This window comes from Arvicanthis niloticus, chromosome 8 (assembly GCF_011762505.2).
Source record: "Arvicanthis niloticus isolate mArvNil1 chromosome 8, mArvNil1.pat.X, whole genome shotgun sequence".
Lineage (NCBI taxonomy): Eukaryota > Metazoa > Chordata > Mammalia > Rodentia > Muridae > Arvicanthis > Arvicanthis niloticus.
This window is the reverse complement of record NC_047665.1, coordinates 9,304,851-9,317,934: the sequence shown is the minus strand read 5'-3', so window position 1 is coordinate 9,317,934 and position 13,084 is coordinate 9,304,851. Positions and strand designations below refer to the sequence as shown.

Sequence of the window (13,084 nt, the reverse complement as noted above, 5' to 3'; positions counted from 1 at the left end):
CTCACTCTCCGACCTCTGGCTTCTGCTCTGTACCTCAGGCCACCGAGAAGAATCTTAACATCTATGGGCAAGAGGCCAAGGTGAGCATGTGGGTCACAGTCAGGGTGACCGACGTCAATGACCACAAGCCGGAATTTTACAACTGCAGCCTCCCAGACTGCTCCTTTAGCCCCCAGGAGGCCCAGGTCAACTTCATAGGCTGCGTGGATGAGCACGCCTCTGCCCGAATCTCCATTGATGATCTGACCATGGTGGCCTACGACCCAGATCAGGCAGGTGCAGGGGAGAGGGGAGGGGCACTGGTGGAGGAGGACTGGGAGAGGGGAAGATGACAGATTGGGGGAGGGCAGCAAAGGGGAGGGAAGGCAGGGAAAGAGAGTGATGGCGGATTACACAGCACATGATAGGACAATGTGTAGCTGTGTAGACTTGACGGCAGCACCAATCTGCAAAGAGGAGATTGTCGAGTGCTGCTTGGTGATGTTCAGGGGAATGTTGGCTGGTGCAGAGCAGAGGCCTCGTGGAGGCATTGACATTAGGTGCTAGGCAATGGTGCCAGGCGTGGTTGTGATTCTGGTGCTGTTGGCTCTGGGTAGCCTGTGGTTTGGGGAAGTAGGGAGCCTCAGAGAAAGGTGGCTGGTGTTACGTTCAAGGTGATCTGGTCAACTGGGAGGGAATCACCACGGAAAGGATGGCAGTGAGTGACAGGTAAGGTGATGGTTTATTGAGTGAGGTGGGGCTGAGTGGAGGCTGCTCAGTAGTGACCAAAGGCTGGCGGGTGTGCTAAACTGGCAGTGGGGAAGGGTAGCTTTGAGGGAACAGGGTGGGATGGCGTGAGTGCTGAGTGGTGGCCAGGAAGGAAGGCTAATGGGGATGTTTTATGGGAGTGAGGTGAGCGTGGCTCTGTCTCTCCAGACCTGGGGACCCACAGGGCCGAGGGCAATCCTCAATGGACAAAGCTGTGTTGGTGGAGCTGAGCAGCCAGCTCAACTTCCGAGGCTGGGACCATTGTCTCAATCTTTTCTGACTCCCTCTGTGCGTCTTCACTGGGCAGGGCTTCTGCAGAAGGCCCGGGCTTGGAGATGAAGGGAAATATGCAGGAAGGCAGTTGCAGTGGCTCAGTCCCTATTATATCACTCTCCTTTACAGGGTGAAAATGGTACCTTCCTGCTGTCTCTGGTGGGCTCAGATGCTGGAGCCTTCAATGTGTCCCCAGTGCGAGCAGCAGGGTCTGTCAGTGTGCAGGTGGTGGTGAAAAACTCAGAGTTGGTAGACTACGAGAAGAAGAGGGAGATGGTTGTGGAGGTATGGTGTGCTGAGATGCTGAGGGATACAGATGCCATGGGTAGCTGGGCCTCTGTACCACCACGTGCTCTTCTATCCTCAGGTTGTGGCCACTGACTCAGTCAGCAAGGACTTCTCTGTTGCCAATGTGACCATCTACCTTAGAAACATCAATGACCACAGGCCCGTGTTCTCTCAGAGCGTGTATGAACTCACTGTGCCGGAGAACAGTTCAACAGGTTTTGTGGTCACCAACAGCATCCAGGTGAGTGATGCTGGCTGGATCACACTGGGAGAAAGCTGCTGAACAGGGCTGATCTCAGACTGTCCCAGACTTGTTTCAGTCACTGGGTCTCCAAATACAGATACAAATGTATCTGGGTGCGTGGAGTGTCTAGGTGTGAATGCAGATGTGGTGAGCTTTGGAGTCAGGATGCACAGTGGCGGTGTCGCATGGGTCACGTGGCGACACAGATGGCCCTGTTTCCAGTGTTCTGCCATCTTTGCCTCACAGGCTACAGATCTAGACGGGGACGAGTGGGGTCCAATCACCTACAGTCTGCTTACAGGAAATGGGTAAGATCTTAAGGTGGGTGGGTGAGGGTGGAGGTAATCTCTGCTTTGCCATGGGGCTGGGGGAAACAGAAGAGCAACCTGCAAAAATACAAAGTGCTCAGTTGTGTGTCCATTCCAGAAAAGCAATCTGAAAAATATGGTTGGTTTCTACAATAAAATGCCCAGGGCAGGGTATTCTATAAAGAGAAAGGTTTATTTAGTTCTGGAGGCTCAGAGGCATGGGACGCCATCTACTGTGCCCTGTGAGGACTTGATAGTATATTGAATCCCATGATGGGGTCGTGTATGACACAGAGAGATCACATGACAAGACAGGAAACCAGAGGAAGGGAAGGGGTGAGGGACAACTTCCCAAAAGGCCCTACCTCTGAGAGGCCCCTGCAACTCCTGACATCATCACACACTGTGGACCAAGTGTCCAACACCTGGAGGTGTGAGGGCACTCACAGCTCGACCAGTCCACTGTCATAATTATGTTGGAAATACTGCACAAGGTTCATGTCTGAAATTCTAACGTTAGTGCACACACATCCTGTCCTTTTATTGGCTAATCTGCCCACCCTGAGCAGAGAAGACCTGTTTGCGGTGGATCCAAACTCAGGGGAACTGACTGTGAAAAATGGCCAGCTGCTGGACCGGGAGAGGCAGGCTGTGTACTACCTCACGCTGCAGGCTACTGATGGTGGGAACCAGTCTAGCACCACCACACTGAAGATCACTCTGCTGGATATCAATGACAACCCACCTGTGGTTCAAGGCTCCTACAACATCTTTGTGCCAGAGGAGGATGGCAATGTCTCTGTGACCATCCAGGTGAGAGCCACACGGGACCCGGTAGGGGAGTTGGGGAGGGGACCATGATGCCCCTGCAGGAAGTCTCGCTCTACAGCATTGGCCCTAAGGAAGTTGCCCAGCTTCTCTGGGCATCTGTTTCCTCTTAGAAAACCAAGAGTTATGGCCCTTATTCTCAGGGTCAGTGGGGCATAATGAGATAAAGGATCTATTGTACCCTGCGCAGGTCTGGTGTGCGACAGGCCTTCACAAACAACTTGCTCTTTTACGTACACATTCCCAACTCGTTCCAAAAAGATTTGATGTGGCTTACATACAAAGTAAGATCCAAGCAAGGCATGGCAGTGCATGCCCACCTTTAGTCCCAGCACTCTGGGAAGCACGGGCAGAGGGATCTCTAAGTTTAAGGCCAGCCTGGTCTACAGAGCTAGTTCTAAGACTGCCAGGACTATGCAGAGAAAACCTGTTTTGAGAAAAGCAAAACAAACAAGCAAACAACAACAACAAAAAACCCAAGCAAACAAACAAAAACCAACTTCCAAACAGAGAACAAGTAACAAGAAATGGGTGATGTTATTAAAGGGCCAATACCAGCATTAAAATCCAGAACGCAAAGACCACAGTTAGAGCAAGGGGTTGAGAGTCTCCCCTTTAGGCTGACCTAGATGCACATCTTGTGAGAAGCAGCTTGTGGGTCCTCACAGGCTGTCACTCTGTCCCTCAGGGGCTGAGGCTTCCTGCTGATGTTCCTATGCTTTGTTGGCAGTGGTAGGGCTGTAGTCCAGATCTCAGTGGACTTGTTCCCTCTGGCCCTGGCCCTGGCCCTGTGTGTGTGTGTGTGTGTGTGTGTGTGTGTGTGTACATTGGTGTTTTGCCTGCATTTGTCTGTGTGAGGGTACCAGATTCTCTGGAACTAGAGCTATAGACAGTTGTGAGCTGCAATGTAGGAGCTGGGAATTGAACCCATGTCCTTTGTCAGAGCAGCCAGGGCTCTTAACCTCTAGGCCATTTCTTCAGTCCCCTGAGCCTGGCATAAGAACATGCATTCTTTATGTTGGTTCACTCCAGTACAATCCAGATGTTTGGACCCTGACAAGACAAGAATGTATGTGTTTACACACACACACACACACCTTTTATATGAAGAATGGGCTATTTAAGAAGTACATCACAATTGCCAGATGTGGTGGTACATACCTTTGATTTCACCTTTGAAAGGCAGAGGCAGGCAATTCTCTGTGGATTCCAGGCCAGCCAGGAATAGTGAGACTCCATAGTGAGACTCTGCCTCAAAGTAAGTTGGGTGAGGAGCTGGAGGGATGGCTTAGCAGTTTGCAGTGTCTGCTCTTGTAGAGGACCCAGATTTGATTCCCAGCACCCACACAGTGGCTCACAACCATCTGTAACTCCAGTTCCAGGGGGCCTGACGCCCTCTTCTGGCTTCCATGGGCACTGCACACACAGGGGATGCTTACACTTATACAGGCAAAACACTCAAACATAGAAAATTAAAAAAAACACTCAGATATATAAAAGAAAAAAATCTTTCAAATTTTAAACATGAAAAAATCTAGTTCTGGGCTAGGGGTGTATTTGGTTGGTAGAGGGCTTGCCTAGCATGTGTAAAAGCATTGGGTTCCGTTCCCAACACCATATAAACAGGGTGTGCCTGTGCATGCATGCCTGTGATCTTAGCTCTCTGGAGATGGAGGCAGGAGGATCAGAAGTTTAAAGTCACCGTTGGCTACGTAGTGAGTTTGAGGCCAGCTTGGGCTCCATAAGAGACCGTGGAGTCTCTAAATAAATAAATAAATAAATAAATAAATAAATAAATAAATAGCCTACTCTGTGTGTGTGTGTGTGTGTGTGTGTGTGTGTGTGTGTGTGTGTAGTAACAGATACAGACAGAGAGACAGAAACAGAAAGAACATGCATACATGGCTGTAGCAATTGAGGTAAAATCAGATTTTTAAAAAAAATTTTATACTTCTATATTAAAAAATATACTCTTCCACACTCTTCTCTGGATCAGGGTTTTGGACTCTCCCCCCGCCCCCCTTTCATGTCTTCTCTGACAGTCTAGCTCAGGTCCAGATTTGCACAATTCATTTAGCACTTATCTGGGAGATGGACAAGCTCAAGGTTGAGACTAGCTTCTGCTGGCTGTGCCCTGCATTTCAGCAGGAAGCCATGGCCTGTGTCCTCTGGCTCCAGCCAATGGCCACTTAGACCAGTACTGGAAGGAGGGGTTAGGCCTGAGGCCTATATACCTGATTGAAAGCCAATTGTGTCCACAGGCCTATGATAATGACCAGCCAGAGACTAACAACAGCCGCCTGCTCTTCAACCTGCTTCCTGGACCCTTTAGCCAGAACTTCTCCATAGACCCCGACTCAGGGCTCCTCAGGAATCTTGGGCCCCTGGACCGAGAGGCCATTGACCCTGCCCTGGAGGGCCGCATTGTGCTGACTGTGCGTGTGGCTGACTGTGGCGAGCCTTCCCTAAGCACTGATGTCAATGTCACCATTACTGTGGAGGTAAGCAGGGTGCTCCCAGGCAGCCTTGCTCCCCGGTTCTATCAAGCTATACTTCCCGCCTTGTCCAGTATGGCAGATAAGAGGTTGGGACCTCAGCTGTGGAGCCTTTGGCAATCCTTGTCCTTAAGTCAGAAAGTCTGGGGGCGAAGTCGTCATGAATGAATGGAGGTGTTCTGAAGAGGGGGGTCACCTGGGCAGGGCTCTCAGTGCCTTAGTTCTGATTGCCAGGCATGTCTTGTCTGGAACCGTCTTGACTGACAGCAAGCAAAGGCCAGAGGTAGATGAGCCTGGTTCCAGTGAAGTTTCCTGCGCACCAAGAGGTGGAAATCAGAGCCCAAGCATGCTGGTGCACACCTATAATCTCAATACTTGGGAGACTGAGGCAGACTGATTGAGAGTTTTAGCCTATCCTGACCTATATAGCAGATCTTGTGATCTCAGGGGGTGATTGAGACATTGAATCAGACTTAGGATTTGTTGGCTTCCTGGGAACAAGGTAGAAGGAAAAAGGAAAAAGGAAGAATTACACTCACTGAATTAGAGGGGTGCTCTTGCCCTGTGAGTTTCTCACTCTCGATGTAAGTGTCGGAAGCTACTCTATTTTAAACTAAGGACACTGAAGCCCAAAGAGACCAGAGCCATGGGAGAGGCAGAGCAGGTGTCTTAGCCACTCCCGTGGGAGGCAGGATGACCACGAGACTTCAGTGGCCTTGTGCAGGGATCCAGTGGCTCTTGTCTAAGGAGTCATTGTCAGGAGCTCAGGAGACAAGTTACATGATGTGACCTCTATCCTCGGAAAAAGACAAAGGAGGAGAGAGTGGGGAGAGAAAGAAAGACAAAGGAAAAGGAAGGAGCGAGGGAAGGAAGGCAAAGGAGGGAAGGCACACCCACTGAAGGGCTAGAATTCTGTTCCCAGGTCTCTGTCCTATGGTTATGTAGACAAAACCTACCGCCAAAGCAGGCACATATGCTCACAGATAAGGAAGGGCTGGGTTATTCAGGGCATCCTCAGGCACACAACAGTCCTGACGAGAGCGTGGAAGACAGGGGTCCAGCTGTGCACGTGGGCAAGGACAGAAAGCAACAGAGGCCAACTCAGACTGAGCACAGAACTGGTGTCACAGGTCTAAGAGATGGGACCTCAGGCTAAGCCAGATGGGCACACAGACAGGGATCTGGAACAGTTCTGGAAAGTGGAGCTTGTGTGGTTCTAGGCCGAGGTCATACAAACAGAAGGTTAGACTAGCAGAAGGACTACTTCCTGGCTTTCTTTGAAGGGCTGTCTTCACATCTGGAAACTGGGCAGTGATGTCTGAGGGACACAGAGTCGATGGCTCTATCTGTAGAGATATTTCTGGGTTCTCAGATGGCTCTGGGGAGGGTGAACCTGGGGCTGCTAATGTCTCTAGGACTCAAACCTGCCTTTCCCTTTAGGACATCAATGACAACCTGCCTATATTCAACCAGTCTTCTTACAAGTTCTTTGTGCGGGAGAGAGATCCAGGTATGTGCCCTCTTGGCTGGTTGGGGCCCATACCTGGGCTAGCTGTGTGGATGGGAGAGGAAAATGTATCCTCATACCTTGGCTACATGATACGCCTGCAGGTGTCATCCTTTGGTGAGGCAGAACTTAGGGGAAGGGTACCTAGGAGGAGAGGCGTGTTTACATCCTATCTCTGACACTAAACAGTAAGGCCGTGCTAGCGCGCCGTAATAGGACCAGCCTGAGTGGCCAAGGCCTGCACAGGTGTCCCTCCAAGCTCTGTCCTCTGTCCACAGGAGCAAGGGTGGGCACAGTGAAGGCCTTGGATGCTGACCAGACAGCAGCCAACAACCGCATCAGCTTCAGCCTGTCCGGGACTGGCGCCAACAACTTTATACTCCAAAGCAAAGTGCTGGAGCAAGGGTGGGCAGAGGGTGGCCTCTGGCTGCTCCCCGATGTGGGCCTGGATTATGAGACACAGAACGTCTTCAACCTGATAGTGAATGCTGAGAACCCAGGCCCCCAGGTCTTCAGTTCTACGGCCACAGCAAATGTCACCGTGGAAGTGTTGGATGTGAATGACGAGCCACCTACCCTGAATGCAGCCTCACTCCAGAGCATCTCTGTGGCCGAGAATGGCTCTGAGCACGGCCGGGTGGCTCAGGTGATAGCCCATGATGTGGATAGTTACGCCTTGCTGAGGATAGAGCTAGTGGACGTCATCTGCACCAAGGCTGGCGTTGATGTGGGCAGCGTGTGCCATGGCTGGTTCACTGTGAATTCTAGCGGCGTTGTGTACATCAATCAGAGCGAGGCCATCGACTATGAGGCTTGTCACCTGGTCACACTGGTTGTACGGGCACATGACCTCAACACAGATCCTGGCTTTGATGCTTACAGCAGTAACGGTGAGAAGGCATGCAGGGCTGAGGCTCAGGGTCCAGGGACCCACGTCAACGCTTGTCACTGTGCTGTCATGGCTTCTGTTCTTCCTCTGTCCAGTGGGGAGTGGCCAGGGGGCAGGCTGTGGAGAGTGTGAAAGCATGCAAACATAGTGTTGAGTGGATCATCTGGAAGCACCTACTGAAGGCCGCCATTTTGTGAGGAGCTACCGGCATCCTCCCCCATTCCACGCAGGCACAAGGGCCACATTAACAGTGAGCACAGCACGGAGCCATGCCAGGCCCCTTACAGCATTTGCTCATTTTATTCTTGCACAGCTCATGATCTAGTGGTACCCATTCAACTTAAAGATGAGGAAGCCAAGGCACAGACTGGGTATGAGGTTTTTATTTTGCTTTATTGAGACAGGGTCTTGCTCTATGGCCCGGGCTGGCCTCAAATGTATAATCCTTCCACCTCAGCTTCCTACATGCTGAGATTTACAGTTGTGTGTCACTACTCCTGGCTCAGAGTGAGTGTTCAAATGACCAATGGATGTAAAATGTATGCATCACACTTATATATTAATATAGACAGACAGACATAATATTTATTTACACACACACACACACACACACTTTTAGGTGTGTTAAGAATGGAGACCTGGATCTTACTTGTGCCAACTAAGTGTGCTGCCACTGAACAATACCCATCCAAGCATAACATGCCTGGTCAGCTGGGGCAGAGCCAGGCCCACTCCTGGATTGCCTCTCTTGCGTGGCTCTGACTAGCTGTTTGCCCTTTGCAAGAGTAGGAACAATACTAACAGCCAGAGCATCTAGAGGAGACTGTGAGGACCCCTGGGCGAGGACCAGGGACGCGCAAGATGGGCAGAGCAGGGGACAGACAGCAGAAAGCCTGCTAAGGCCCAGGCCCAGGCCCAGGCCCAGGCTCAGGCTTTCCTCATGAGAACTTTGCACAGAGCTTTGACCCACAGGACCTTCTTTACCCAGGAAACCTTCTTATCAACATCAAGGACAAGAATGACAATACCCCCTATTTTCTGCCTAACAACCGGACCTTTGGTGAGTGAATGTGGCACCCCATCTTCATCTTGTATCCACACACCTTGTAACATGGGATTACCCTCAGGGACCCTTTCCATCTCTGTAAAGCCTCCCTAGGCCACAGAGGGACCCAGCCCACCTCTGCCCTGGGTTGTAGCTCGAAGGGACATCTGAGTTTTCATTCCAGCTCTGGATCAGCTGATGGCTGGCTCTAAGGCAGGTCTTTCCTCTTTGGGCCTTGATTTCCCCATCTGTATAATGAGAGATGTGCACCTTGCCAACTTTAGCCCCTCACCCCCTCTGGGAACAGCTGAGATGGAGTCACTTTTGCAGAGGGATTGGGGAATGGACTTGTGGAATGGACTCAGATTATAGGTAGTGCTGGGTACTGTCCAGCTGTACTTATAGCCAGGTGGGCACTGTCCAGCTGTACTTATAGCCAGGTGGGCACTGTCCAGGTGTACTTATAGCCAGGTGGGAACTGTCCAGTTGTACTTATAGCCAGGTGGGCACTGTCCAGCTGTACTTATAGCCGGGTGGGAACTGTCCAGCTGTACTGACCTCTTCCTGCTCACATTCGTAGTCATCATTCCAGAGCTTGTGTTGCCCGACCAGCAGGTGGCTTCTGTCCAGGTGAGTCCTTAGCTGCAGTGGTTATCTGTCATAGTAACTCCAGGGACAGAACTAAAGGCTTCAGGCCTTTCAGCTGCCCTAGGCCCGATGGGCTCAGGGTGGCGTGGGCTCACACAAAGCCTGGGCAGCGGCAGCACTTGCCTAATCGATGAGCTCCCGTCCTGCTAATTGTTCAATTTAGTATTCATAAAATTTTCATGACCAGAAGTGCTACTTGTAGGCTACACTTTCCTGATGATGCCAGAATTCTTGAGTGTGATTGAGAACCCATAGCCAATTATAAATTAAAAGGCTTTCTTCTACTTAAATAGCGTACTGAGCACAGTTATAGCAATGCTTTCGATTTGTTATGGTGATGGATGTGGGTGGACGTCTAGAAGGTGGCTGGGCTGTGTAGGGTGAGCCCCAAGGTGGAGCTGCTGTGCTTCTCTGGGATTAAGTTTCCCTTCCTTTCTGTGTGTATTTTGAGACACGTTCTGACTAAGTAGCCTTGGCTATTTTGGAACTCACTATGCAAACGAGTTTTGCCTGGAATCTACCTGCCTCTGCTTCTGCAAGGCTGAGATGAAAGGCATGGGTCACAGCGCCCAGTTCAGTCTTTGACAAGAGGCTGGTGGCTCCTGCACTAGGCTTAGAAAGGCCTAGCCCTCCACACATAGAGCTGAGGGCATCCCTAGGACAGGAATTCTGGGAACAGCAATTTTCCCTTTCTAGATTCTTTCAAGACTTAACCCAATTAATTTTCAATCCTCAGCCAACTGTATTCCAATGTCCCAATTTAGTCATGGCTTTGAATTGTTTTCTTTTGTATGCATGCACTGGAACACATGTGTAGGTGGGTTCACATGCTCCTGTGTGTGTATGTGTGTATGCGATTGCGTGTATGTATTGTGTATATTTGCATATTCATATATATGGTATGTGGTATGTGTGCTACAATGTAGGTATTGTTCCCTGGGAACTATCCCCATCCTCCCCCTTCCTTTTGAAATGGAGACAGGATCTCTCTCAGAGCTTGGAACTTGCCTATTAGGCTGACAGGCCCCAGGAATACACCTGTCCCCACATCCCCATTGCTGGGATTACACTGTACCCCGTCTTTTTATGTGGGCTCTTAAAGCCAAATGCAGGTCAGGCCCTTGTGTCTGCAAGGTAAGCACTTTACTGACTGAACAAAACTGGTTTGTTTTGTTTAGTTTTGTTTTATTTTTTGAGACAGGATTTCTCTGTGTAACAGCTCTGGCTTCCTGGAACTAACGCTGTAGAGCAGGCTGTCCTTGAGAGACCTGCCTGCCTCTGCATCCAAAGTGCTGGGATTAAAGATGTGAGCCACCACTGCTTGGGTTCCAAACTAGTGTTTTTTTTTTTTTTTTTTTTTTTTTTTTTTTTAAAAAAAAAGTAATTAATTCCTTTTTACAATGAGAAGCCCAGTGGCTCACCCTGAGCTTGAAGCCCTGTGTACCTGTTGCATTCTTTTTTAAGACACTGGAGTGAATCCAGATGTTTGTTCCTTCTTCTTGTCCATTTCTTGTCCACTAGGGAATGTAGACAACCCTGAAGGGCTTTAAGAGGATGCACACTGTAGGTGCTTTAGAACTGAGCAAGGCTGTGATCGGGAGTAGGTGTGCTTGGCAATTGAGTAGAGAGGGGGGCAGGTTTCAGTACAGGGTGGCTTTGGGTATTGATCTGTTATAGTGGGGTACATGAGAAAAAACTTAGACAAGTGTGGATGTGCCGTGAACTCGACCTATCTAGGTGTGGTTTACATTTCTGTAGTCTTCTGAGGCACAGGCAGGAGGATCACAGAAAGTTCAAGGCCATTCTGGCCTAACAGTGAGTTCCAGGCCCGCCAGGACTATATAGTAAGACCCAGAAAGAAGTATTTCTGTAGTGGCCACTGTAGCTTCTGATTGTGGTGGGGAGGGGAGGCCTTTCCTGGCCTCTTTCCAGACATCCACTCTTGCTCCAGGCCAGAGATGAGGACTCAGAAGACAACGGGATCATTAACTTCTTCATCCTGAAAGCAGATTTTGTCCACAATGATGGGACGACCAACACTGTCCAGGTCTTCCGGATTATCAAATCAGTGGAAGCCGGCCTGTTCACTGGCAGCATAGAGTAATGTAGTGATGGCTGACGGCCTGGGTGGGTGGGGTAGGGAGCCCAAGCCTGAGGCAGGCCTCCATCCTGGAAGCTGTACAGGTGGTTTTTCAGTAGGACTGTAAGAATCCAGATTAGCATACAGAATAAAGTTATATCTTTACTTCTCTCATAGGCTAGTGACCAACCTTGATTCTACTATCCAAGGCACATACCAGGTGACAGTCCAGGCCAAGGACCAGCCGGTTATGGATCCTGCACTAGAGACACAGACCACTCTGAATGTAAGTGCCGCTCTCTGTCTCCAGCTCCTGCTGTTCTTGGCTAGCCCCTGTTTCTTTTTTGTTTGTTTGTTTTTATATTTTGTTGGTTTTTGTTTTTTTGAGACAGAACTTCTCTGTGTAGCCCTGGCTGTCCTGGAACTCACTCTGTAGACCAGGCTGGCCTGGAACTCAGAAATCCTCCTGTCCCTGTCTCCCAAGTGCTGGGACTAAAGGCATGCGCCACCACTGCACAGCTATTTTGTTGTTTTAAGACAGGTTCTCACTATGTAGCTCTAGCTGGCCTTGAACTCACAAAGATCCACCTGTCTTTGTCTACCAAGTGCTGAGATTAAAGGTGTGCTTTATTGAAGTTTTATCCAGAATACTTGTCACAGTCAGATGGACCCTGTCATTTGGGAACAAAACAGGAGGAGCTTGAGTTTAAGCCAGCCTAGGCTACATAGCAAGACCTGGCTCAAAACAAATCATAAACCACACACACGTGCACATACATGCACACATACACACAGACACACACAGGTACACAGGGATACATACAAACACACAGATACACACACAAACACATACACACACATATACACATACACACTGACACATAGACACACACAGGTACACAGAGATACACACAAACATATATACAGATATAGACACACAGACACACAGAAATACACAGAGACACACATATAGACACACTCACCCCCACCCCCACACCAGACACAGAGATACACACAAACACACACACATAGAAACAGACACACACACTGACACACACAGACACATACACTGACACACAAACACACACAGGTACACAGATACACATACACACACTGACACACAGGTACACAGAGATACACATACACAGACACATACAGAGAAACACACAGACAGACAGACACACATACACACTGACACAGAGACACACACAGGTACACAGACACACAGACAGACAGACAGACAGACAGACACACACACACACCCCTAAATGATGGGGATTTCGTTGCTCTCACCCACACAGCAGAGTCAAGAATGACCAGCACTCAAACAAACAAACAAACAAACAAGCAAAAGAACGACCAGCACACACATGGAAAGTCAAGTCCTGGTCCACAACAGCTCTGTGAAGGACTGAACGACTCTTCTAACACCAGAGATCTTACTTCTTGACCCAGACCCTTCTTACTCTTGTTGATACACTAATTCAGCTGTGATCCTTTAGGGAGGGCATTTGTCCATCTCTACACATACCCACAAGACACACAGTATTTTAGCCAGCAGGTCTCTCCCCTTCCAGGGATGTTCCTGCAGACACACTGATGGTACATCAGGGTACATGAGAGCACCTGGGGGTGAGAAAATCAGGAAGAGGTGAGGGTGTGTGTGTGAGAGACACTCACATGGACCACCACAGATGCCAGATCATGTAGAGAAAATGCCCAAGAGAAAGTG

The 13,084-nt window shown here is 49.6% G+C and overlaps 1 protein-coding gene across 2 annotated transcripts in view; it reads left to right on the top strand.

Annotated features, from left to right (window-relative positions):
• The window catches only part of Cdhr2 (cadherin related family member 2), a 35,397-nt gene that overhangs the window by 16,680 nt on the left and 5,633 nt on the right, over window positions 1–13,084 (top strand). For both annotated transcript variants that reach the window (XM_034510753.2, XM_076938995.1), the window contains 12 exons: window positions 39–272; window positions 1,150–1,305; window positions 1,388–1,549; window positions 1,799–1,860; window positions 2,430–2,673; window positions 4,950–5,189; window positions 6,624–6,693; window positions 6,969–7,580; window positions 8,568–8,639; window positions 9,205–9,254; window positions 11,224–11,372; window positions 11,530–11,638. In XM_034510753.2, coding sequence (XP_034366644.1) covers window positions 39–272; window positions 1,150–1,305; window positions 1,388–1,549; window positions 1,799–1,860; window positions 2,430–2,673; window positions 4,950–5,189; window positions 6,624–6,693; window positions 6,969–7,580; window positions 8,568–8,639; window positions 9,205–9,254; window positions 11,224–11,372; window positions 11,530–11,638 — 2,160 coding nt within the window. The remainder of the gene's footprint in view (window positions 1–38; window positions 273–1,149; window positions 1,306–1,387; window positions 1,550–1,798; window positions 1,861–2,429; window positions 2,674–4,949; window positions 5,190–6,623; window positions 6,694–6,968; window positions 7,581–8,567; window positions 8,640–9,204; window positions 9,255–11,223; window positions 11,373–11,529; window positions 11,639–13,084) is intronic.